This window comes from Ursus maritimus, unplaced genomic scaffold (assembly GCF_017311325.1).
Source record: "Ursus maritimus isolate PB19 unplaced genomic scaffold, ASM1731132v1 scaffold_6, whole genome shotgun sequence".
Taxonomy (NCBI): domain Eukaryota; kingdom Metazoa; phylum Chordata; class Mammalia; order Carnivora; family Ursidae; genus Ursus; species Ursus maritimus.
Genome location: NW_024426774.1, coordinates 11,447,632 through 11,475,121, shown reverse-complemented (window position 1 = coordinate 11,475,121; position 27,490 = coordinate 11,447,632). Strand labels below are relative to the sequence as shown.

The following is a 27,490-nucleotide window of genomic DNA, read 5'->3' as shown; positions in this document are numbered from 1 at the left end:
TTCTAGATCCTTAGGTGGGAGGACGACCACCACCAGGTGGCGCCAAACTGCAGCTGAGCCTGGTAGAGTTTGCCCTGGATTTAAAACTACCAACTGGGACTTTCCCCTGACATTTATTTCTAGAACCTCAAGTAGCACCCCATGTTTCACGTACTTGGGTCTTTTGAACCCCACTAATCATGTTGTGGTGGAATTTTACTACATAATCCACGTACCCAGAAAGATTGTGCTGTATATTTTCAAGTTAGCAGTTCTATAGTCCACTGCAGAACATATGGTTGATTTTACAGCTACTAAGACAGGCCTAGGAAATATGCCCTTCAGATAACCCAGGACAGTGAGGAGTCCAGTGAAGGACTCTGTAGACTGGCCACCCAAAAGCCACACACAGTCCCCTTCCTCCTCCTTGCTTTTCTCTATTGTACAGACTGGGAAAAACAAAACAAACAAAAAAACCAATCACCTTTGCAGACTCCCTTGGAGAGAGAGATAGCCCCGTTCTGTCTGGAGAGATGTAAATGGAAGTCCCAAGTAGGGACTCTTTAAAAGAGAAAGACTTAACTGGCATGTGCTCTTCTTTCTCCTGGGACATGGACATGGTGCCTAGAAAGGCAGAAAATGTGTCATGAAGATGAAAGCTTCATGCTATGGCTATTGAAACAAAATAGGAGGAGATTGGATCCTTGATGACAATGGTAATCCAAGTTGCCAGCCCAGGTCTGGCTACCTCTAGACCTCTTGTGGTTTGAGAATGCCTTATGTACTTGAGCCACTGATAATTCTCTCTTGCCTGCAACCTAACCCATTGCCAATAGGTGCAGAAAAGAATAGAGATGAAACATTCCTCGGTATGGATTTGGTGTAATGAGTCATTCAGAAAATTTTTTCAAATGATAAGAATAGAGCAATAAGCAACCAACTGTGGCTCTAAGGAAGAGGAGACATTGTGGCCTGGGTTGTGAAGGCACCATCCAAAACAGTCCTTGAATACACGGTCATTTCCTCACAACCAAAAATAAGAACGAAATGTGCCATATACAGAGGAGGAAGTGACCCTGAATTCAGCCTAGGAAATAAAACTCAAATCAGGTTGTATACTTTGTCCTTTCAATTGATACCCAACCCCCTCCCCAGACCTCAGTCTGGTTCCTGATAAAGATAAAGCAAGCTGCCTAGTCCCTAAGGATCCAGCCCCAAGAAGATGGAAGCAGTAAGGGAGAGAAAGTTGTCTTAATGTAAAAGAAGTTGGTCAGAAAATGCAATATGTTCATGATATAAACCCAAGTCCTTCCTTGCGTGGTACAAACCTACCCATCATTCCATACATGAAACCACAAGCTTCTCCCTCCTCAAATGCTGCCCAGGGAGTTTGTCCTCCCATCCACAGGCTAGGAGAAGAGAGGTCTCTACAGTGCTCGGCTCCGGATCCTGAATCCCGCTATCAGTAAACCTGATGTGGCCAACCTTCCATCAGGAAACCCCCTTCCCTTTGATACGGTTCATAGTTGGTAGGGCTCCTGAATCTGCCCTCCTTAGGATGGCACGCACCAGACCCTCCAGGTCCAGCCTCCTGCTAACTTCCAGATGATTACCTGGGGTCATTTCACGCTCCAGCGTATTAAATGTAGGGTTCCTTACATACACCAGATTGCCTCTTACCATTGTGTATTTTCTTATGCTCCTTCCTCTCCCTAGCATAGCCTTTCCTTTTTAGTTTCAGTTATCTGTTGCTGTGTAACATTCTCTCCAAAACGAATACAACACCGGTGTCTTTGCTCGTGATTCTGTGAGCTGCCTTCAGCTGGCATCTGGCTGGGCTGGAAGGTCTGAGAAGACTCATTGCTGCGTGTGGTGCCGCAGTGCTCCCATACGTGGTCTCCCTCTCTCCACAGGCCAGCTTGGATCTTCTCACAGCAAAATTTGCCCTGGGAAGACAGACTCCCTACACAGTAGCTGGGTTCCAAGAGGGTGTGTTCTAAAGATAGAAAGCAGATGCTGCGTGTCTCTTAAATCAGCCTGGGAAGTATTAACTGTCACTTTTGTCACATTCTATTGAAACACAAATCACATGGCCAGCCCAGATTCATAAAAAGGGGAAATAGGCTCTATCTTTTGGGACAGTGATTGGCAAAGAGTTTGCAGACATGTGTAGTGTAACCACACCTAACTTCTTGGCAAAGTCCTGGTTGTTACTGAGATTCAGCTAAGCCATAGCACCTACCAGCAAATCCTGTTAGATGCCAATCCCCAGCTAGAAAATACTGCTAGTTTGCCCCAATATTTATTTCTCTTTTTCCTTGAATTTCTGACTCTTAACTAGACGTATGACTGCCCAGCCTCCCTGGGACTTAGATATGGCCATATGCCTGTGTTCTGGCCAATGGCATATATACAAAAGGGTCCTTAAGGGATACATTCTTCTTGCTCTTCTTCCTTCCTGTTGACTGGACTATGGACATGATGGCTGGGTTTTGAGCAGCCATACTGAATGATGAGAAGAGAGCCATATATTGAGGATGGAGGAACAAAAAGAGAGAAGTAGCTTGAGTCCCTCATAAGGAGCACCATACTAGCCAAAACTGTGATTCAAGATTTCTTACATGGGAGAGAAGTAAACTCTGTCTTACTTATTTTGGGCTCTTTGTCCCACACAGCCAAATCTAATCCTAATTGATATACCCCATTAGGTGTCTCTTGCTACGAACAAGTTGCCCCACAATCTAGTGACTTAAAACAGTAACTGTTTATTATCACTCACAGTTTCTGTGGAGCAGAAATTCAGGAGCAGCCTGGCTGGGCACTTCTGCTGGGAGTCATTCTTACTATTGTAGTCAGTCTGAGGGCAGGGACTGCGATCATCTGGGGCTGGGGAGGGAGACTCTGTTTGCCAGGGTAGCTCACTCTCATGACTGTGTGGCCGGTAGCAGGAGACTTCTCTTCTCCACGTAGACCTCTTCCTTGGCTGTTTGAATGTTCTTATGATAAGGCTGCTGGTGCCCCCCCGCCCCAGCCCCGCTCCCTTGCCACCAGAACGAGTGGTCCTAGAGAACAAGACAGGGTGAGTGATATCTTTCATGGGCTAGCCATCAAAACCACACAGTCGCTTCTGCAGTATGTTATTGGTCACAAAGGCCTATTCAGTGTGGAAACACAAAGAGTGTGAGTGCCAGTATATAAGGATCATTTGGGGGCCATTTCAGAGGCTGGCAACCACACCCCCTTGCTTTCCCTAACAGACCCCTTATCTATTCAAGTAGCAGGTGGTAATCCCTCAAAATCAGGAAACAATATATTCATATAGCATCTTTTAGGACAAATCGTGTTCCTTCCAGACCAGCCATTGTTGTCATTAAATTTGTTGGCCTTAGCCTACCCTGTTTTTCTCAATTTGCCTGACACGGAAAGCAGTTTGGAGACGGGGAGGCTCACGTTTAAACATCCTCTTTTTTTTCCCTCTGAATTTCCTACAGCTTCTAAGCTGAGCAACAATCATTGAATTTTATGCTTTTGTCAAAATAAGCTGTCAGAAACTGGTCCAGATCTATTAGAATGCAACATCATTCTCGCTGCCCCAGCATTCACCTTATGGTGCAGGGACCAGAGGGGGCCTGGCAAACAGACATAAATCCAGAGATCTATAATTCTCTATCCCCTGAAGAAGTGGCCATAAAGTCCATCACTCCAGATATATGGGGAGAGGGAGACAAAGGACAACCCGGATGAGTTTCAGAGGGACTGTAAAACAGAAAAAGAGATCTCACTAACTGTGTCGGTCTCATTATAAGCAAGCCAGGCAGGGACATGATTTATGGTTGGGTGCTGACTGGCCGGCAGGCATGAATGCCACTCTCTCTCCCACGCCCGCCATCTTGAGTGCTCATCAGCCCCTGTGAGTGATGCTGATGGCTCTTGGGGAGATGGCGCCACACTTGGAGCCCGAGCAAGAGAACATGGCCTGGAGGTTGTGGGTGTTTAAGAACAGACTGTGCGCCAGAAAAATGTTCTGAATCCAGCTGCCCAGAATCTGCCAGGACCCCTGAGTTCCATTACCCACAGAAGAGAGCCATTTTGCATCTGCACACAGGCTTCAGGCTTGCTTTCTCAGCCTCCCTGCCAGTGTCCTTGCTTCCCTGCACCTCCTTGCTGTCCGTGAGACTGATCACAGGTTTTCTTGTTAACAAGGTGTGTGATTTTTATTTAAAGCTGGCTGAAACAACACAATGTGCTATGTTAAAAAAAAAAAAAAAAAAGCAGGGGCAATAAGAAAGATGGCCAAGAATTCTTCAAAATGCCTGGAGAAAATAATTGTGAATATGGAAGTTTATACTACCTGGTCATAGGTTCCTATGATATTACAATAATAACACTGGGAATTCATGGAGGCTGCTTTAAGTATAGCTCTGAATAATGATGTTCCAGGTACTTTGGCTGCATAACAAATTACCCCAAAACGTAGTGGCATAAAATATCCATTTATTGTGCTCATAGATTTTGTGGGTGAGGAACCTGTGCAGAGCTATACCTATCGCTTCAACTGACAGACTCGAAGACTAGGTGTTGGAATCATTTGAAGGTTCCTTCACTCACATAACATAAATGATGCTCTCATGTCATTGACACCCTGGCTGGGGCTGTCGGCCAGCTGTGGCCTCTCCAGGCAACTTGGACTCCCTCACAACATTATGGTTATATTCCAAAGGCAGCATCCCAAGGACCAGGTATTCTTTAATGATCAAGCTTCTGAAGTCAGGCAGTATCCCCTTCCTCCATACTCTATTAATCGAGGTATTTACAAAGCTCTGTCCGGGTTCAAGGGGATTCTAGATACTACCACTTGAAATGTGAGTGGCAACATTTCATTACAAGAAAACCATGTGGGTCAGGGTATAAATTTGTGTGGCCATGTATTAGTCAGAGTTCTTCAGAGACCAGAACCAAAAAGATGTGTATATATAAAGAAAGAGACTTAAGAAATTAGCCCATGCAATTATAGAGGCTGTTAAGTTCAAAATCTACACGATGGGTTATCAGACGAGAATCAGAAATTGCTGAAAATGCAGTTCAGGTCTGAAGGCTGTCTGCTGGCAAAATTTCCTCTTCCTTGGGGGAGGTCAGCCTTGTGTTCTGTCAAGACCTTCCAATGATTGAATGAGGCCCAACTTAACCCAGACAAGGTGACGCATAAAATTAAGCACTGCAGATCCGCCCCTTGTCAACTTGGCCCCCATATGTATCTTCTTAAACTATACTTAATCTCCAAACAAAGACAACGGCAAGGTAACATTCCAAGCTAACATGATACAACTATCCTGTGTCCAACTGAAAACTCACTAACCCTTTCCCCTGATGAGGATGCAAAGTCCTTGCACTCTTCTTGGTGTTTTGTAATTTGAATACCATGATGTTAACAATACTTAAATACTAGAATATAAAACAAATACATCTTATGTTACATGATAAAAGGATAATAAAGGAAAGGAAAAGATATTGGCTTAGCATGTATATGTAACATACATATTCATAACGTAATAGGGAAGAAATACTCATGACAGTTGAAGTCACATTTCTGAAATTGGTCACATAGTCATAGCTATTATTTACAACCACCTTCTTCTACTACCCATTCCATATTTCCCTGCCCTGTACTTCATGCCACCGTTGCCATAATATCCTACTGGTTACATGAACAAGCCCTCTTCCCTGTGGAGGGAGCTACACAAGGGCATGGGTAAAAGGAGGCTGGAACTGTTGGAGGGCATTTTTAGAGATGAGCTCCTACACCTGAACATAACAACTATTCTCCATTCTTTAGATGTCAAGTTCAAATCATCAAATGGATACAAATAAGGCTACAGCATTTGGACTTGGACTAGATCAGGGAAGACTATGTCAGATAAAGAAGATTGGTTTAATCTGGTAAGTCAGTGGTTTCCAACCCTCAGTGTGCATCAGAATCACCGGGAGGGCTTGCCAAAATGCAGACGTGAGGCCTTCCTCCCCAGAATTTCTGATTCTGTAGGTCTGGGGTTAGTAGACCTCTCGTTTGCATTTCTCACAAGTTTCCAGGTGATACTGATGCTGATGCTGACACCGGTGGTCTGGGGACTACAGTTTGAGAACCACTGTTGTGGGTAAAGCAGATTTAAAGCAAGCAAGGCAGTAACATGATCAGATTTTCATTTTATATAACTCTTTCTGGTGGTCTTGTGAAGAATGTATCTGTAGAGGCACCACTAACAGGTTATCCCAGTAGCACATATAAGAAGTAACTGAAACTTGAACCAGGACGATGAAAGAATGTCAGACAGGAAGGGAAAGGTAAGAGCCATATCATTAAACTGTCAGCGTTGGATTTGACTGGGGGCAGGGTGGCGGGTAGAGAAGTGGGGTAAACGAGAGTAGAAGAAAGGCGTTGGTACTACTCCCAAGTTTCTAGTGGGGATAACTGGGTGAATGGTGTTAGCATCAACTGAGAAAAAAGATTAAAGGCGGGGCAGCAGGTTGGCAAACAAGTCTATTCCTTTTGGATGCTGCCAATCGCCTCTCTTTGGAGCCTCTCCATCGGGACTCTCTCTCCAGTAGTGTCGCCCAGCCTTCTTGACAGCTCAGGAATCTAAGAGGGAGAAAACAGAAGCTGCTAAGCCTTAAAGTCTAGGCTCAGATGTAAGAGCCATCATGCACAGATCCAATGCAGATCCAAAAACAGGGGACATATAAGCTTCATGCATTCATTTAAGGGACTATGTCCCCCCATGGAAGGACTAGAAGACTTGAGGCCCTTTGGCCTAAACTTCTTTCCTATTTATATAAGTTCTGATGGAAAATGGGCAGAATTCCATACCTGCTCCTTTCCCACCTCCCCCTCCACCCCCAATTTTTATTTGAGAAATCTTACCTAATACGTGCTAAGGCCAACAGAATATATACTATGCCCTAACTGCTTGTTTAGAAGAAATTTTTCACTTGCACATTTATACTTAATCGATTAGGCCACTGATCTTTAAACTCAAGTAGATCAGAATTACTCTGGGGAGCTCTTTCAACTGCAGATTCCTCAATCTCACCATCAGGAATTTTGATTGCTCCCATCTGAAGTGGAGTCCAGGAATGTGCATTTAAATATGTTTTGATGTATGTGGGCATCCCTGGACCACAGAGGTAGAAAGATGATCTTAGAATTGATTTTTTTAGAGCTTATCTACTTGGTCATGTTGAGTTTACAGCTTTATTCTTAGATGTCTACTACATTATTTTATTTTATATTTTATTCTATTTAAAAAATTTTTTTTCTTCTCACTTCTTGAATTGTGAAAGATAAAACAAGACAGACACTGGTTAAAGTGGTAAGAACAGGTTTAATCAGTAACATATTGTTGCATTAGAGAAGAAGGTCCAGAATGAACTAGACTAAACTTTGATTTATACAGACTTGGCTGAATATTTTAAAAGGAAAATCATAATAAGGAAGGGAACTGGTGGAAGGGTGAGCAGTCAGGGAAGTGAAAACTTACAAAAGGTTGATCAATGTAAATGCATATTAGGCGATCTGTGTCAGTTAGCTGGCAATCATGTAAGTTAGGATTCTATCTTCGCACACAGACTTCTGAGACAGAGGCCTTGTCCTTCCTGAGGATCACATTTCAAAGCAAAGCTTCAGGTCCTGGAGAAAGACACTCCTGGTTGCAGGAGATACATATACATCTCAAAGGGACCGAGGAAGGATTCACAATTGTAAACTCATTTTAGGGAATGAGAAAGGGTGGCCAGGGGCCTATGTCAGATGTTGGCTAGAACGAAGAGTTCTAGCTTTTTCAAACAGGCACTTGGTGGGAGGGGGAACACTAGGACCATCCTAGGGATGTATCTTGAGCTTTAGAAACTTTTTTTTAAAAAGATTTTATTTATTTATTTAACACAGATAGAGACAGCCAGCGAGAGAGAGAACACAAGCAGGGGGAGTGGGAGAGGAAGAAGCAGGCTCATAGCGGAGGAGCCTGATGTGGGGCTCGATCCCAGAACGCTGGGATCACGCCCTGAGCCGAAGGCAGACGCTTAACCGCTGTGCCACCCAGGCGCCCCTAGAAGCTTTTTTTTAGTGTTTAAGCCTTCTAATGGTTGGGGAAGGGGGTGGACAAAATCGTTTATGCTATATGTTTTAATAGACCAAGAAGAAGACTCAGAGGAGGCACCTGGTTGGCTCAGTCAGAAGAGCATGCGACTCGAAGGAGAACATCTAGAGTCTGGTCAAGGAGAGAATCTTTGTCAGAACAATGCCTTACTTTAGGTCTTCCTACTTTAGTTAGGAAACAAAGGCACAGATAGATTAAATAATTTGTGCAAAGCAATAGTAGAACTGGTCAGTAACAGCTGTGATTCAAAAGGAAGTTTTTTAGAACCTATAGTCTATGCTAGAGGCAGAGAAGGAACTAGAAGATTGTACAAGTCAAGATCCACTGGGATAGAAGAGATGCCATCTATCAATGTGCATTCACTGCAAAACTATTGAGTTTTATCTCTTTGGTTCAATGTCAATTCCAGAGCAAGTCCTAGCATATCAGCACATTTGACTTAAATGTACTGTTTTCTTTCTCGGTGACCTAACTTTGGTAAAGATTTGTGTCTCCTCTTAAACACCTTTAATTTTTCTTTTGGTTAATTCCTTTAAGACTTAATTAGGTTGGAAATCTTCTTTTGAAATCATTAATTTCATGTCTGTATCAGAATATAACAATTTAAACAAAAAACTTTGAGAGTTTAACACTGAGTAAACATTTTTATCTAAAAAGAAACCTAAAATGGTAAGGACTTCACCAGGAAACAGTTCACTGCATGAAATTCCACTGAAGAGGTAACATCATTAAAATTGGAAGACATTTAATAATTCTACCTCAAATGGTTCTAATCCTTGGTGTTTAATTTAGCTTTGTAGAGAGTGTCTGATCCTATGTAATAGCTTCTAAAAAGTTAGTACTTTGCTCTACCAAACACATTATTAATTCCTCTTCAGCTTCATTGAGTCCTTGTTCTGTTGGTTAATATTCCCACTGTAGGTTTCCATTAGCAGAAACTCAAGGATAAACTGGACTTGACCATAATTTCAATGCAACTGTAGGGGGAAAAATGTAACTCATAAATGGACTATCTATTCAGAGAAATTTTCCTTGAGAAAATTACTATTTTGTTGGAGAAAATAAATGACTTTTAAAAGTTGCAGTTTCCCTTTTAAGCAAAAAGGGTTAATCTATAACAGTGGGAACATAACCATGAATAATTCATGCAGTCAAGAAAAATGTATTCAGGGACAACCTTCAAGCTGGGTTTATGGAGATTAAAAAGCCATTGTTCCTGTCCACAAAAAATTACAGTATTTTGGTTCTGTAGTTAGTTGCCGTTTGAATTCTTGAATTATTGGTGTTATTTGAGACTCCCTAGGTGTCCCCAGTCTGTGGACAGGAATGGTAGTCATCATCGTAACATGAAACATTGTAATTTCACTGGTCTTGCTCCTAGTTGGTGACACAGGACCCTTAGCCATTTGTAAACTCCCCTCCCAAATATTTCTGGGGGGCCCCAGAGGTGTCTTCTACATGTTGGCAAACAAGTCCATTTCTTTTGGGTGCTGTCAGTTGCCTCCCTTTGGAGCCACTGTTGAGCTGCCGTCTGTGGTCTGTGCTTCTGAGCTGCATGGCTGTTTGTGGCAAATCTGGGGAAAATGGCTTCCCCCATTGTGTTTCCCTCTGTGAGGTTCAGAGACTTTCATTTCAGATGATTTGTCGGACAAGACTTCCTAAAAGACTCCTACAAACACTGAGAGTACTAGCTAGAATATAAAAGCAGAAACACAACTTTTAAAATAAATGGATGAGTTGGTCAGGAAGTAAAAGAACCCCCGAGTCCTGGCAAGAGCCAGGAGAATCCACAGAAGAAGAAGTCAAGTCACCAGCCGCCTCAGGGATGTTTCCATTTCAGGGCAGGTAGTGGAGTTGCGGTGGGATGGAAAGGCTGGGGTCAAGGCCTCAGACTTGGGAGGGGAGGGGAGGGGAGTTGGAGCACTGATCAACCTACAAAAAATTAGGATCCATGATGATCAACACTATTAACATAGAATCTCCTAAAACAGAGCCAGGCAGCAACTAAACTTGTTCTGCTCAGCCTGGAATCTGAGTGGCTATAAAAGTCTCCTTTGAGAATTTGTGGCCACGGCCTGCCTGAATTCATAGTATTTGGAACATCTGAAATAATTTAGAGTCTTAATTTAAAGGGGGTCCAAGTTTCACGGGTGTCTTGCAAAAGTGAAAGCAAGTCTTCCCAGGGGATGGTGCCTCCGAAGCTGCTCCCAGAACAGACTCCAATTCATAATCACATGCATGCCCCAACCTCCCCCCCACAAACACAGTGCGTAAAGAAGCAAGTCACCATGAGCAAGAGTCAGCAGGAAATTTTTAAAAAGCCCTCAAAGACTTTAGGTATTAGCAATATCAGGTAGAGAATACAAATTACGTTTGATGTATTTCTAAAAGTAGGAATGGGAACGTAAGAAGTAACAAACTAACAAAATGGCCAGCATATTTGATTTAAAAGAAAAGAAAAAAGGACTTCCCGAAATGAAATACCTATAATTGATATTAAAAACCTGATGGGAAGATTACACATAGATTAACCTGAAAAGTGAACTAGAGTGAACTGGAAGAGAGAGCTGAAGAAATTATACCGAATACAGAGCAGAAACACAAACAGATACAGGGCGGCTGTGACAAAGGGGACTATGATGTCCTTCCTGGCTCTGAGGACAATGGGGCACAGGTAGTATTCGAAGACGTAATGACTGAGAATTTCCCGTAAGTGATTAAAACAAATGAAAGAAGCAGGGAAGAAATCATATCCCAAACTTCTGAAATTACTCTTCAGAAGTCAAGGTGAGATGGGCAGGGAGTATGCTGTGTGTGCTTGGCGTATGTGTGAATACACGTGTGTGTGCGTGTGTGTGTGTGTGTTGTGCACATGTGAGTGGTGTTAGCTTCATGATTATTGTACCACCCTATTCCAGTGGGAGAATTTTCTCTTTACCCTGGTCTATATTTGCGTATTTATTCTGTCTTTCCCTGCCTCGAATTGATAATTTAAAAATTTCCTTTATTCCATTCCATTCTCTGGTTTGGAAGACATATGTCGTATTTCTTTCTTTTTAAAGAAACACATAACAGTATGTTTTCCTATCAAAATCTGGAGTTATTTAGTAACAAACCCTGCTCCCAAATCAGTAAGGACTTTATCACACTATTTATTAGACTCCCTTTCCCCATATCCCTTGTTTGCACTATGTAAAATTGCGGATTTACCTGTTTCTCAATCTGTTATTATAAAAGTGTTCATGGATAGCACAGCTGAAAGAATTTTCCACTGAACACTCCTGCGCCCACCACTGAGATTCTATGGTTAATATTTTCTACTCGTTTTATCACATCTTTCCACTTATGCATCCTCAGTCCACCCATTAATTCATCTTATTTTTTGATGCTTTCAAGTATATTACAGAGCATCTACCTTTGTTTTTAAACCAAATGAAACAAAATAGCTAGTCTTACCAGTAAGTCAATAGTAACTAATTTACCAAGGTAAATTAATTTATCTAAATTAAATACACTCAATTTTCTTTTTTATTTTCTTTGGGTTTTTTTTTTTTTGCCAGTTCATTCGCTTGCCTCTCACACTTGCTGCTTATGCTGCGGGTACCCCTGGTAAGGCCTATTCCCCAGCTGGTTGTTCCATATGATTTGTTAGTGAGGAAACTGGGGGGCGGGGGGGGGAAATGGCCCATATGAATCGTGCAGCAAATTAGAGGAAAGGAGCTTTAAGTAAGGGGCTGGAGGTTTTTTCTTAGCTAATACCATGCACGAACTTTATGATGTCTATTTGGCTGCCAAGAGATGTTATGGCAGACTTAGAATATTTATAGAATTGACTGGGGTCCTCTCCAGGCTTTCTGGAGGAAATAGAATGTCTTTCCCCCTGACAGAACGGGTTGACGATACTCCCATTCCACATGTTGGTACTTGTCATCCAAAACAGTTCTTTTCCACTTTCAACCATCTAAGTGCTCCATCTGTATTCTCGGTAACATGCTATGATGTGCAGAAAAGAATTTTGAATTTTGGCTCTGTTGTGATCTGCGATTGCTCCAAGCTTCGGCCTTCTGTGAGGACGAAAGAGTTTTGTAAGCCATGAATACCATCAATGTATTGATGTAATAATACCATTTATGTATTATTAATACTAATTCTATATGTCAGAAACAACATTGCAGAGATCCATACCCTAAATACAGATTCTAAATGAGGGACTTTGCAAAATCTATTGGTAGAAAGGTAGACAGAGGAGTGGTTTGAATGCATTGAAATTCAACTCAAATTAGCTTCAGGTGAATGCACTGGCTTATCTAACTAGGAAGAAGGTAGCATGCAGATGTCACTTGCCTCAGGCCTGTTAGGATCAAATGAAGTCTTTATTTCTCCTGTTTTTTTCATTCTCATTGGCTTCATTCTCTTTCCATGCAGAGAAGTTTCCGTATATAGTGAGAGGGCTGCTAAAACTCCCAACTTGTGTTCTTCAAACCCTGTGATCCAAAAGGGAACACTGCTTTTCCCTCCATTTTCATCTTAAAAATCAATCAATCTCAGGGAAGAATTCTCCACCCAAAGCTTGAGGTCAGGGGAATGGGGCTCTGAGTGGGCAGATTTGGTTCAAGGAGGCAGAATTTGGGGGTTGGCAGCCGCACTAGAATTTCAGAACTGGAGTGAAGGGAGAGCAATTGAAAAACAGTTCTCAGAAAGCTAATGGGCCTGGGCAGGCAAAGATTGTCGCTGTCACTCCATCAGTCACCCTAAGAGAATTAGGAAAGGAGTCTTGCTGTATTTATGAAATACCTACACTCTCTTCATACAGTCACCAATCTCTTGTTCTAGATTAATGTGCCCATCATCTCAGTTTGCCCAGGATAGTTCTGTTTCATGCCTGTTTTCCTAGAAGAATTATTAAAATCATCCCATTTCATTCTCAAAGTGTCTCAGATTGGATAGTTAATCATGTAGTTACTGAAAATAAGACTCAATTAGCAATTTGGCTTGAGCCCCACATCTGTCTTAAATCATCCTGACCCCGAGACTCAGCTCAACTTTGATATGTACTTTGATCTCTTCTCTGCCTTTCTCATCTACCCCAGTGTCCGACACTCTAGATTCAGAGCTCTTCTCAGGACATATTTATTCTTTCCACTTTCTTTCCTTTCAGTGGTCACCTCACCTTCTTCTTTTTCCAGGAACTCTTTGGGGTTTTAAATAGTGGGGAAGAGGGCTTCATAACCTATCTGCTCAGAGCATCTCTGGGAGTAGAATTTTCCTTCCGGAAATTGCTCCAAGTCAAACATACAGTCAAATAGTGTGGAGTTTCAGCCTGTGCTCTTTGTTTCTTTAGACTAGAAGCTCCCACGGATCAGTCAGGCATGGCCTTATGTGTCCTGTTCTGTTGTATACACTGTGGCAAGTGGGGCTGCGGTGAGGATAAAGTAATTAACGTAGTGTGATGATGCTAAAGGAGAACCATTTTCCTGGCGATATGTTTGCACCTGTCCCCTTCACATACCAGCTGAGAAGGAAACACCTGAGTCAGCTTGGCCAGTTACCTCCTGGCTGCTTGTGTGCTGATCGGCTGGAGGCGGTGAAGGACCGATGAAGCAGAAAGCAGTCTTGATCTCTGTCCAAGATTCTTGGATGAGACAGGGCCAAGGAAACTTGGTGTGCAGGACTGGGAGAGGACAGGACCAAGGCCCTGCCACTCCAGGGCCATCTTCACAGTGTATTCCAAGCGACTGGCATTCCTACCTCTTCATGTCCTACTGCGGGCAACGTCTGTGTGCAAATATCTGGTGTCCGCAACTGAGAATCTGAAAAAAAGACACCACTGCTCTGAAGAGAATTACTTTGGGGGAAACAATGTGTAAAAAAGATTTTGGGGGAAGTTTTTCATTTATTCAAAATATATATTTATATATTTTGTCCTGTGCTCTGTGCCAGGGACTGTTGTATACTCTGGGGATATAGCAGGGATGTAAATGGCATTTGTGAGATAATAGAAAAATATGAGTATTGGTCTCTTCCCCTAGTTCCTGGCACAGACCTCCTAACATCCTTGTAATTCCTTAAGTGGTAATACTAGGAGCATCTCTTGTTCTAATATTTGTCTTTGACCCTGTCTCTGACACAGGGCTCCTAAAACCTTCGTAAACTCCTAAGTGATAAGAGCACTAGGAGTGTCTTTTGTTTTAACGAAGTGACTCTGAGTGGGCTTCTAGATGACTCCTTACCGGCAGCTCGTCACCGGGAAGACCAAGCCATGATTAGAAGTTTGACATTTTCAGCCCCATCCTCCAGAGGGAGGAGAGGAGCTGGAAATGAAATTAATCATTGATCATGCTTAAGTGAGAAAGCCTGTATAAAAATCTCAGTAGTCGGGGGTTGGAGAGCTTCCAGGCTGGTGAATACAACCACACAAGGCGGGTGATGCATCCCAACTCCATAGGACCAGAAGCTCCTGCCCTCAGAACCCTCCCAGACCTCGCCCGATGTAGCTCATCTGGCTGTTCATGTACCTTTATCATGTTCTTTAATAATCTGGTAAACCTAAGTGTTTTCCTGAGTTCTGTGAGCTGCTCTAGCAAATTAATCAAACCTGAGAAGGGGGGTCTTTGGAATCTGATCCATAGCTTGTTGGTCAGAAGCACAGGTGATAAAGTATCCAGTGGCACGCGTGATTAGCGTGCGGTACTTGTAAGGACCTGGGCTTTCCACTGGCCTCTGAAGGGTATGTTTGGGAGTGAGTGTGTGTGTGTGTGTGTGTGTGTGTGTGTGTGTGTGTGTCAGGGGGTAGCCTTGTGAGACTGAGCCCTTAACCTGTGGAATCTGATGCTATCTCTGGAAGAGAGTGTTGAATTCTTGGGACATTCTGCTGGTGTCTGGGAATTACTTGATGGTGTGGGGGAAAAACCTCCACACATTTGGTAACCAGAAGGGTCAGAAGTGTTTGGTGCGAGTAGGAGGCTCACAGGGAAAAAAACACGTAATAGAGGAGAGCTGGATTTTCTCTACACGGGTGAAAAGCTGAGGGTTTTTTTTTTTTTCCATTTAACATTGGTAAGTATATGGTAGCACACTCTGTCCTGGTGGAGCCTACATTTTAGTGAATGGGGACAGACAACAAATAGAACAAAATGTACATTAAATAGCAGTTTGGGTGATAAGTGTTATGGAAAAAAAAAACAGAAGGTAAGGGGGATCTGGAGATCTGGAGTTCAGGGAAGGGGGTTACAAATTTAAAAACAAGAAGTCAGGCTAGGCTTCCGGAGAGAAGGTGACATTTGAACAAAAACTTGGAAATGAGGGAGAGACAAATATCTGGTAGAAAGCCTTCCAAACAGAGGGAACAACACTTGCAAAGTCCCTGAAGTACGGAAGGGAGACACAATGTTCAGAAAGAGCAAGGTCAGTGTGGCTGAAGGTGGCGGGGTGAGGAGCAGGGGTGAGGTGAGAGAGTGAGGGGAGTGGACAGGTGATATAGCGCTGGCTTTGAGGTCATTTAACTTTGAAAGAAATGGGATCCCTAGGCTTCCCAGCTGAGGCTTTTAATTGCATTATTGCCTAATGCATCTTAATGGATATTATGCAATATAACTCCTGCAAGAAATCTTCAGTATTTGTGTGTCTTTTGAATGTGACACAGTGCTAATTTCTTGTTCACTGTATATTTATTAGGGTAACGATAGACTCTGTTTACAAGTATAGAGTTTTCCATGTGGAGGCACTTGCTAAATAAATGAAAAATGAGGCTGGCATTTTAGTTTTCTCCAAGTAGGTCCTCAATGTATTATTTCAAGTTCATTGCCTCCATACCCTTTTCCCACTTGGGTTACATTCAGCTGCCTGCTCTTTCAACTTATGTATTTTTCTGCCTGTCTTTTCTCACCCCATTTCACCTTACTTGAGATGCTCTCCCCAAGCCTTCTGGGCTTGATTCAAATTCTACTTAATGTTAAAGACCAAGGAAAATCTCCACTCCTCCAGGAAGCTGCTCTCGACTCTGGGACCTTTGTTGCTTTTTCTGAGCATCATTCCTCTAACACCTTTCATTTGCTTAATCTATTGAGTTGCGAAATTTTTGGTGTTTATTTAAAAACCTCTGTTGGAACTCTTTATGTACTTGGCAACGGATACGCAAATGAATGCTAGCATCTTAGATACTTTTACCATTTGTGTTTTATAGAAGCTGGCTGGATAGGAGAGGTTTAGATTTGTTAATCTCACGCAGATTAATAAACAAGGGGTGCCCCAGGACCAGGACCTAAATCCTACTCTTGACAAGCAACAGTAACTGTACTTCCTACTCTTTAAAAGGTTAATCCAGCGTTTCCTTCTCACTCCCAGTTAACCACACCTCCTTCCCGTGAATCAAAGGCGACAGCGGCCTAGGAAGTTTGTCCTTTGCCAGATGCCGTAGTGGCCCTGCTCTGGTTGCTCAACTCCGGGGCGAACATGGCGGTCTCCGAGTCAGCGCCGGCTGTGAATCCAGCCACTGCGGAGGGCGAGGAGGAGACGATTCTCTATGACTTGTTGGTCAACACCGAGTGGCCCTCGGAGACAGAAGTACAGGTGACTAGGCCCCTCCAGAGCTGCGGCCAGCTTGGCGCGGGCGCTGTCCGGGCAGAGCCACGTAGCTGAAGCCACGTAGGGAGTGGAGCCGGGTGGGAGGGAGAGCAGGGCTCTGCTGCTGGTGCTGTCGCCTTGGCAACGGCACCGCGGGCTAACAGGGGTCTGGGTCCCCTAAAGCCAGGGGTACCTGAGATCCCTCCTGGACTCCCGAATTCGGTCGGCAGGGCAGAACCTTGGGCGCTGGGGCACGAACCTTCCCATTCCGGATCTCAGTTTCACTGCTCGTATTTGGAGGGGAGTTACAATGTTGGACTTCAGGGTCCTCCTGCTGCCTGAATTCTCGGTGGTCCTTTCCCGGAGGCCAGGCAAGACCTGATCGGGGCTGATTCTCATCTGCAGTGGGAGAACTTTCCAGGATCCTACAGTCACCTCAGCATCTGGAGGACCGCCGCGGAGCGTGGCATCAAACCTTTACTCCTCCTTGGTGCTGAATTGCACCCTTTCCTGTGTATTTCAGTAAACAAGCATTTCATGTGCTAGTGTGTCCGTCCATGTCCCAGATAATGTACATGTGTGTCTGTCCATGTCCCAGATACTGTGTCAGGCGGTGGGCATAGAAAGGTGAATAACTTTTATAGTGTCTGCAGTCTAGATGGGAGACCTCCAATAGCCGTTTTAGTCACTTAGTATAATTGCGCTGTGATAGTGGTGTGAACAAAATGCCACGACAGGGAAGAGTGAGGAGCTGCTGACCTGGGGTTGGGTTCCTTGCTGAAGAAGGGGTTAAAGGGGTTGGTAACCTTAACTGGACCTTAGGGTTTTCAGTCGATCTGTAGAGAGGGCCTCCCAGCACAAGGTGAACAGTAGGAACCAGGAATCCACATTTATTCAACTTACTGAGTGCCTGTCATGTTTTAGACTCCGAGAATGCAATAAGATTCAAAAGGACTTTAATTAAAGATCAGGGAGTCCTGACATATGAATTCTTTTTTACAACATCTTTCCTGTTTCTTTACTGGAGAAACTGCTCATTCTCCTATCTATAAAGTTTATAGTTTTTCTTTAACCTTCTTCCCATTGCAGTTTTTGCTTGTCTTGAATAATGTATTTTTTTAGGCTGCACTTATTGTTTTTCAAGTATTTACTTAGTTTCTGTTTGTCTTGAACAATGTGAATATTGTAGGGTATGTAGCTAGGAGGCTGTTTCTGCTGCTATTGGTCGAAAAAGGGTGCATATTCACTTCTTAGCATCCACTGGTTAATTTCAGGGATATTTCAGAATGCTTAACATTATAAATTGATTTTAAAAAGCACAGCCTCAACTTACATTGAAACCTCGTAGCACTTTTTTTTGGTTTTGTTTTTGTTTTGGTTCTATTGATTTCACCTAATGTCAAGCTCTTAGAGGGCGATTACATCTGATTCATCTTTATAACCCTCCCCAGGACCAAATTGTGTATTATTGCCCAGTGGATAATCAATTCATGTTTGTGGAATGAAATACCTTTTCTGTGCTTTTAAGCAGTATCTGTCTGCACTTACTGTATGTCCACGTTCCTCTCTTGACAGCACATTAGTACATCTTATTATTCGTAGTGCCTGCTATTTAGCTTAGTGTTTAGTCTGTACTTAGGAACTATTTAATATAGCAGTTGTATATCAGTGTGTGCGTTAGTGGCATTTTCTTTGTGGATGCACAACACCTACTCAAATATGCCTCCAGGTACGAGTTTATTAATCCATATGAGCACTTTTCCTGCAAGCAAAAATTATTTTAGGCCTTTCTGACCCACCCAAGTAGACTGCTGAACTGGCAACCAATATGGTCTTTGCCCTTGACTTTTTCTGTCTCTGGACTGGTGTTTTGATATATGGTGTTTGAGTTTCTACCTTTAATCCTTGTCCTCCCCTGCAAAATTTGTCCTGACAAATGCCTGTAACTCTACCATGCTTCTACTTCCTTTGTTTCTAAATAGTGGTTCTTAAATACTGGTAACTTGTACCCTGCACCGAGTATTAGCAAAGAAATGTGACTATATCCTGTATAAGTATTACTAGAAAATTCTCAAATGTAATATTCTTTTTTCCCATTGCAGTCTAGAGGCAACCGAAAACATGGTGCATCCTTTATCATCACAAAAGCAATTAGAGGTAAATATAGCTTATTTTTCTCTATATAAAGATATAGTTAGATAATTTTTTTCATTTCATTTGTAACTTTACTGTTTTTGAAACTTTAGGAATTTTATTTATTTATTTATTTTAAAAATGATTTTTATTTATTTCTTTGTCAGAGAGAGCACAAGCAGGGGGAGCGTCAGGCAGAGGGAGAAGCAGGCTCCCTACTGAGCAAGGAGCCCAAATGCAGGTCTCGGTCGGACCCTAGGATCATGACCTTAGCCAAAGGCAGACACTTGACTGACTGAGCCACCCAGGCGTCCTAAAACTTTAGGAATTTTAAAATGTTCTTTAGACTTATAGAGCCTGATAAAAGTGAATAGCACACATGTCACCTGAGTTTAATTTTATATATGTATATATTTATATATGTGTATATACAGATTTATGTATGTATATGTATGTACACACACACATTTTTAATGCAGCTTAGAGCTGAAGTATGGCTTAAGGTTAACTATTATGAATGCGTTCTAGAAGAAATGAAGAAACTCAAACCCAATATGAGTCTCAGAGTCTAGACATTGAACGTGAAAAGACAGTGACAAGCTGTTTTAAATGGTTTACATGATGTTCCAGCGACATCTGGTCAGAGTTATTCAGATTAAAAATTTGGTTAACCAGGGTATTCCTGTAACTCCTGACAGAGTTTGCATATGAGCTCACAGTATCTGAGAAAGTCTTGAGCACTGGCTGTGTTAAGCCGGTGCTGTGAGAATTTTATGTGTATTTATTGATCTAATCCTTTATTAGACCATCATGGTAGGTGCTATTACAAGTTCATATTTTTCGATGAGGAAACTTGTCCAAGGTCACTCATCTGGAATTTGACTGCATGTCTTTCTGGCTCCAAAGCTTGTCCTCGTAGTACTGGTGAATTTGAACTACTTACTTACACAGAGAAGATTCAGTTTCAAAGGAGTTAAGTACTTGAAATTAACTATAATTTTATCTTCTGTTATAAGCACTAGCATATTCAATTTGCATTGTGACAAATGTTTAAAAATTTTGACAATTTAGAAAATGTACACAGGTAATTAAATTCATTTAGAGAAATTCAGAGAATATGGATAACCACAAATTCGAATGAACAATTTCTCATTTTACCACCCGGAGAAAATCTGTTGCCCTTCCGACTTTTTTTCATTGATCTGCACCTACATGTTCACACTCACATACACATTTTAAGTGCGATCATATAAAACGTTATTTGTCAATAGAGTAGTTAATCTTAAAAGTAAAACCGTCAGTTATTTTACAAGCAAAAGAGGGTTTATTCAGGAGTAAGAGAATTGCAATTCAGGACAAGCAAGTTACAGTAAAACTATAGCTAAGTCCAAACAGAGGAGAATAACATTATTTTCTGGAGGAGGAAGTTGGGAGGGGTTGTTTTGAACGAAAGTCCATTGGAGAAAAGCATTCAGGGTGATGTTGGTTTCTTATTGCCTGAGTTGCTGGGGGAGTCCATTTCTTGTAGGTAGTGTGACGGTACATCTCTTCCTTCTTGGGGCCTATAACTGATGATAATTTCCTGTTGATGATTCTTCTTTTGAAGCCTGACACTTCTTCCTGTCATTGATGTTCAATGGTACTGCTCCCCCTTCTAGCCTCCGACTTTACTTAAGTGAGATGTCCCTTTATTTTCAGTGTATTAGAGATTTTGTTTCCCATGGACTTCTGCATTTTAGGTATTATTATTATTTTTTAAATCTCTGCTATAAAGTACAAAATAATACCTTAATTTTTATACAAATATTTTGATTTTAAAGGGTGATTACTATGACTTCTACTCCTTGGTTTTATTAAAGCCTCTTTGGTGAAATTTAACATCTCAAACTACATTTCCCACATTTCCTTTTTGTACTGTTAGGAAATACTCAAAGTTTTGAGTAACACAAACTTGGGACTTAATATACACAAATGTATGATCTTATAAAAGTTATAGTTTATATTAGATTATATTCCTTTATTTTAAGAATTTTGTTCTCTATATTTTGTAATGACTCTGCAGTATATTTTAGATGTATTGTCACTGAAGCTAATGTGAAAGTGATTCCTAAAGAACAGCTGATTCATATTTGGTTTTGTTATTTTTATTACAGATCGTTTATTATTTTTACGCCAATACATCTGGTACAGGTAAGTGTCCCTTCGGAGAACAGTGTGAATGTCAAATATAAATATCCTCCTTATGACTTAAGTTTTCAGAATCGAATCCCAGATTGTGATAAGGATGCTGACATTCAGGTGAATGAAATAGACCTTTTCAAACGGTTGATATGCTGACAAGATATCTCAGTTGACTTAGGGTAATTTTTGTTTAGTCATTATTCACAATATCGCCGGATGACTTCTGCTTTCTCCGATGAGTGTTCTCAGCCTTATCTTGAATGCCCACATGATGGGTCTGGAGCTTGGGGATCTTTTTAAAAACAATTTTGTTCTTCTCGTATCAACAATTCTTGTGGTCAGTATTCAGTTGCAGTGCATCAGGCAAGGTCCTTTACGTTTCAGTTCTTGGGTACTTTTTAATTCTTTTGGGTGTTAAGTCTTTTTAGGTGTGGTGCAGGTGTTCAGCCTTAAAAGGAACAAAGAAATGATCATTCTGACAAATGATATAGTTCTCATTTTAGATAGGTGTATAGGAATTGTTTTATAGGTTTATTTAACACAGATTGTTTAAGGACATCTAATCTTAAAGTTTTATAAAAGAGACCTTTGGCTCTTCTCTGTATTAGCTCTGATGTTTTTCTGCTGTGTGTGTGTGTGTGTGTGTGTGTGTAGTGTATATGTATAAATTAAATTTCTTATTTAATTTTACCTCTTTTTGGGGGGTGTATGCCCAGTATGATAGGGTAAAGAGATGAGAGCTGAGGCAGGGGCAGGGACAGGGAGGAGTATTTAAGAGGTAGGCTGTTTTTCCTGAGCTCACTGGTTAATCTAGCTTGCTAGTCCTGAACATCTTAGGGAAGTGTGGGCAGAAAATATGTCAGTATAGGTCAATGCACCATGAAGTGATTATTTAATCTTCTCCATGATATGTTACTTTCATAAGTAACATACAGTTATCTGAAAAAATTTCAGTTTTTGCTCTTGAGTTTATAGTAACTAAACCTAAAGGTTTTGGGGCAATATTTGTTTCAAGTGCATTTTTCTTTTAAAGTTTTTTTTTCTTTTAATTATGAAGTATTGTAAACAGACTGGGAGTTATATAGACACTGTAAGTCCTAACAAGTTTATTATGGTATTATCTACATGTGAATTAGGCAGTTGTTGCTATTTGGTTCAGAGAGCCTTTTCCCTCTTTTTATGCAAAATGTTACAACTCATTTCCCCCACCCTATTCCCCTCCAGAGGAAATTATCATGCTCACCTTGATGGTACCATTCACATGCATGTTTCATATCTTTGTTATAATATTTCTGTAACTACCATGGTATAAAATATTTTGTGTTTTCGAAATGAACGTAAATATGCTTAATGTATATTACTGATACTTTTATCTTACCTTTTTGTTTTCTAATTTACATAGCGTGGTTTTTTTTTTTTTTTTCACCAGCTTGTTTTCTTTATTCTTCTTTTCCATCTGTTCTCTTGATTTCCGCCTGTGTTACTCCGGATTTGTTGTATCTGCTCAGACACTGATGGTGAATCCTTTCCTACTGTCTTTTGTGAATGATGTTATTGTGAGCTTATGCTTGGTCATTCTTGCACCACTTGAGTGAAGTGAAATTGTGGTCTGATCTTGCATGTAGTAAAAGCTTGGGGTTTTTCTTTTTCATAGGGGATTTCATTCCCATCCTCCCACAGACCGAATTCCAGACAGAGATGACATTCCTGAACAATGCCCCATGCCCCCTGCCTCTTGCCTATAGCGAGGTTTGTCTAGTCCTCCTTTCACTGAGAGTGCAGTCACATCAAGGGGTCAAGGGCAGTGCTGGCCTTGCAGGAGTCTCCCTTCCAGCTCCTGTTCTTTCTTTGCCCTGCAGCTCCTTTCCTGTCCCAGGTGTTACTTTCTGTTTTGAGTTCTTGTACCTGTACTCAATTCTAACTTTAAGTTCCCCTTTCATTTCTAACACTTGAAGATTTCTTTCGTTCTTGTGAGTTTAGCTGTGTACTAGAATTTGTTAGAGATGAGTCAGAATTTCTAGGTGTGTGTAACAGGAAGAGTTTCTTACAGGCTCACTCTGCTATGTTACTGGTATCCTCGATATCCTTTCCTTAGGAAGGACATAAAATTTATATATTTGAACATACCACCACGTTTTCCTAGAAAAAAGAGATATGTATGTGGTCAAATTTCAGATAACTCATTAGTAACTTTTGGTTTTGGGTTTACCAATATTCAAATCTTATATTTCTAATGAAAAAAAAATCTTATCTTGCTATAGCTCTATATGTTATTTATAATATTTATTTACTTATATATGTCTTTCACGATTGAATTTTAAATTAGCTAATGTGTTGTTTCAGCCCTGTGCCTTTTTTGCTCCCTGATGGACTGGTTCGCTTGGTTAATAAACAGATAAACTGGCACTTGGTACTTGCAAGGTAAGGTGTTAAAAATTTATGTGTTTCTCTACTGGGATTAGCACTTAAATTTCATTATGGATATTAATTTTGGAGTCTTTAGGCTTGCAGTCTTGATTTTATTTAATTTTTTTATTGTATGTGAATTACTTTGTCACATATGATTGGTATCTTTTAAATGTATTAATTCAACTGTATTGAATCATTTTTGTGTACACATTTTTGGTACCTTTATACTCATTTACTTTAAGTTCAAAAGTTGGATAATTGAAGATGTGAAAGCATTTAAAAATGATTTTAACTTCTTAAAGTCATTCCATCTTTGTTGAAGACTGCTACAAATATTCATATAGAATTTTTTTCTCTTTCTGTCCCGTGAAAGCAATGGAAAGCTTTTGGCCGCTGTTCAAGATCAGTGTGTAGAGATCAGGTAATTGTTAATATTATTCATATTTAAAATTTCTCCTGAGAAACTTTTACTTGATTTATGGGAACTAAGATTTTTGAAGGGGCATATTTAAAGGGACTTTACTGTTAACTCACATGATTTTGTGAGGTGTCAAACACCAACTTATGCCAATTACAGGATGAAGGGTACTTTGTCAGAGTAGCACAGTCTACTTCCCCAGATCAGTCTGCTGTCACCTGAAAATTTTACTTTTTCAGTAGACAAAGCATATCTTCACAACTCTAGAAGTCACTCTTGTTTGACTAGTTACTGCTAAGTCAGCTAAAACAGATGCTCAAGAAGGTATTAAAGTAGGGACTACTTTGCTCTGTTGGCATAAAGCTGTAGATGGAATATAGGCCTGCAAAAGACAAGGATTGCATATTACTTGAGACCAGTGACGTACTACTGAATGTCTCAAGATGACAGAGAATTATTTACACATCTAGAAGGCTTCTCTAAATTGGGCTTTCCATGTACTTTATTATTTTAAAGATTAAAAAAAAAAATTTATTAGCACAAGCAGAGGGAGGGGGAGAGGAGGGAGAAGCAGACTCCCCGCTCAGCAAGGGGCCTGACACAGGGTTGATCCCAGGATCTGAGATCATGATCTGAGCTGAAGTCAGATGCTTAACCGACTGAGCCACCCAGAGACCCCTCCATGTACTTCATTTTTAAGTAATATATCAGTTGTGAAAGAAATAGCAACAGTAGCAACTTAGGAAAACTAGTTAATTTTTTCTGGAAATTACCAATAGCAGACTAAACATGTTGCATTTCTAAAATCAGAGGCTACTTCTTCAGGCAAGGCGTAGCTCTTGGTTTTTAAAAAATAAACAATGAGACTGAAATTTCAGGATGTCTAGATATCAGTCAAAACTTTTTTCCAGTACTTCATTATTCTTGACTAAACATAGCATAATGAGCATTCAGTTGCTATCACACTGGTTTTAGCTTTCTGTTGTGTAATTTCTTTTTCCAGTTATCGAAACAGAACTGGACCCCTCAGCTTGTGGGGGAGTAGACAGAGGACTTGCTCCCATTGGGGCATCCCTTGGAGGCTTTGTTTCATGATCCCTCTTAAAATCGTCAGGATGGAGATGATTGGCAATATTGAAAGCCTTTCAAAACTGCATTACTTAATATGGTGTGGCTTTGATAGGCGGGTCCCTCTTTTTTCCCACAGCATCAGTAAGCATCAGGCTGGCACAATTTTTGGACTTCCGTTGTTCATAGAAATGGGCGAGTACTTGTTATTCTGTTTATTGCAGTAATGTGAAATGTATCTTTTTGAGAAATGTGCTTATGGTGTAACTTTATAACTAGCAGTTAATCATCAAAATTTCCATCTTTCTCCCATGAAATGAGAACATCAGTGGAATGCTCTTAGGTGTTCGGGTCAGGATGTGCATGTAGGGATGGGATTGATATTTAGGCCAGTGAAGAAGAGTTTGACCAAGGGTTTCTGGAACTCTTTGATAAAATTTTTGATGAAACGAATAGAAAAAATTTGCTTTTATGAAAGGGTTTGCTACTGGATTGTTAGTGTGTAAAATGTTTATAACACTTGTACAGATATCCAACTCTAGGAATTCACTCGTGTTTAGACTAAGTGCTGAGGGATGATTTATAGGCAGCGGAAGTGACGCCCATCAAGAGCTTCTTCATCGGTGTGTAATTTGCAAAAGCGTTCGATAACAGTAGTGTGTCTAAGGAGTCTTACACGGTGAGGCATGAATTCCACCAGGAAACTTTTCAGGAACCCGCTCCCTATGGGCCCACCCCTCCCCCTCAATGGTTTGGTACCAATCCTTTATGCTCCTGAAATCAACACTATTATACTTAATGAGGCTAACGCCTTTGGCATTTAGTAAGTGCTTTGCATGTGTTAATTCATTTAATCTTTGTAGAAGCCCTATGAGGTAGGTATTGCTATTTTTCTCCATTTTAGAAATGAAGCTGACACAATATGGTTAAATTACTTGCTTGAGGATTTGAAATCTACCATTTTAGCTTCAGTGTTCCTGCTCTTAACCACTGTACTACCTTTTGATCATGTTGTTTAACCATATATGTGTGTGTGCTTACATGTGGGTTTCCCCTGGTATAGTTAGGGCCACTGCTTTGCACAGCTCCCGGGTGGTCATTTACTTAAAATTCTGTGTGAGTGGGATCTGTTGTCTGCAAGTCCAGTTACACTGTGTGTTCCTTGGAAGGAAGCAGACCCTGTCCTTTCTCCCTCAGCAGTTTATTGAAGATTTTATTTATTTTATTTTTTTTTACTTTACTTTATTTTTTTTTTTAAAGATTTTTATTTTATTTATTTGAGAGAGCGAGAGAGAAAGAGAGAGCACGAGCAGGGTGAGGGGCAGAGGGAGAAGCAGGCTCTTGCTGAGCAGGGAGCCTGATGTGGGGTTCGATCCCAGGACTCTGGGATCATGACCTGAGCCAAAGGCAGCCGTTTAACCAACTGAGCCACCCAGGCGCCCCTGAAGATTTTATTTTAGAGAGCACTAGAAAGAGAGAGAGAGAGAGAGAGAACATACACGAGCAGGGGGAGGGGCAGAAGGAGAGAGAGAATCTCTAGCCGACTCCCCTCTGAGCGTGGAACCCAATGAGGTGCTTGATCCCAGGACCCTAAGATCATGACCTGAGCAGAAATCAAGAGTCAGATGCTTAATCGACTGAGCCACCCAGGTGCCCCTCCCTAGGAGCTTATATTTCCTTAGACATAATAAGTGCATAGTTGATGTTTGATGAATAAGTGAGGTGTTTGTAAGTGGGATAGAAGAAACAGATGCTGGGAGGGCATTACAGGGCACGGTCCACTGACCCGCTCTGAGCTGGCAGTTGGTTCCTCTTGCTGAATTGATAGATACACTTTGTAGTAACCTGAAAGAAGGAGCCTTTGAGCAAAGATATGGAATGGTTGGGACGCCTGGTGGCTCAGTCAGTTAAGCGTCTGCCTTCAGCTTGGGTCATGATCCCAGAGTTGTGGGATTGAGTCCCATATGGGGCTCCCTGGTCAGCAGGGAGCCTGCTTCTCCCTCTGCCTGCCTTTCCCCATGCTTGTGCTCTCTCTCTCTCCCTGACAAATAAATAAATAAAATCTGAAAAAAAAGATATGGAATGGTTAGCAAAGAAAACGGGCAGGGTAAATCCTCAAAGTAAACATTATGCACAGTGGCTGTGCCTGAGCTTAAGATCTTTGTTCTCACTGTTCCACGTTTGTTTTTTGTGCTGTGGTGAAGAACACATACAATGCAAGATTGGCTCCGGTAGTGCTCCTAGTAGGCACCTGGTATCCGGTCAGTATTTGTTGATTGCATTAGAATATGAAAGATCGCTCTAGTGTCTGGGGTCATTATTGAATACTTGGAAGCAGTCATATTTTAAATAGGAAATGTTTTTTGAGCAGAAAAAATGAAAAGCTGAAACACGTGTATGTTAGTTTAAGTTCAGAGAGAGCCCTGCCTTTTGCAGGATCGGTCCAGGGCTGCTGTTCCCCAGTATGTTTGTAGTGAGTGGCAGATGACTGCAGTCCTTTGCTCTGATACGGCATCCCTAACCTGCTTATGTGTGCGGCTCACATGGATAAAAAGCGACTTCTTGTGAATTGCTACTTTAATTTGTAATT

The 27,490-nt window shown here is 41.3% G+C and overlaps 1 protein-coding gene across 1 annotated transcript in view; it reads left to right on the top strand.

Moving 5' to 3' along the window:
* Positions 1–16,399: 16,399 nt before the first annotated feature.
* Positions 16,400–27,490, top strand: part of NBAS (NBAS subunit of NRZ tethering complex) — a 338,079-nt gene continuing 326,988 nt past the window's right edge. The window contains exons 1-5 of the mRNA XM_040622888.1: positions 16,400–16,697; positions 18,794–18,848; positions 20,978–21,014; positions 23,349–23,426; positions 23,788–23,835. Coding sequence (XP_040478822.1) covers positions 16,581–16,697; positions 18,794–18,848; positions 20,978–21,014; positions 23,349–23,426; positions 23,788–23,835 — 335 coding nt within the window. The 5' untranslated portion in view covers positions 16,400–16,580. The remainder of the gene's footprint in view (positions 16,698–18,793; positions 18,849–20,977; positions 21,015–23,348; positions 23,427–23,787; positions 23,836–27,490) is intronic.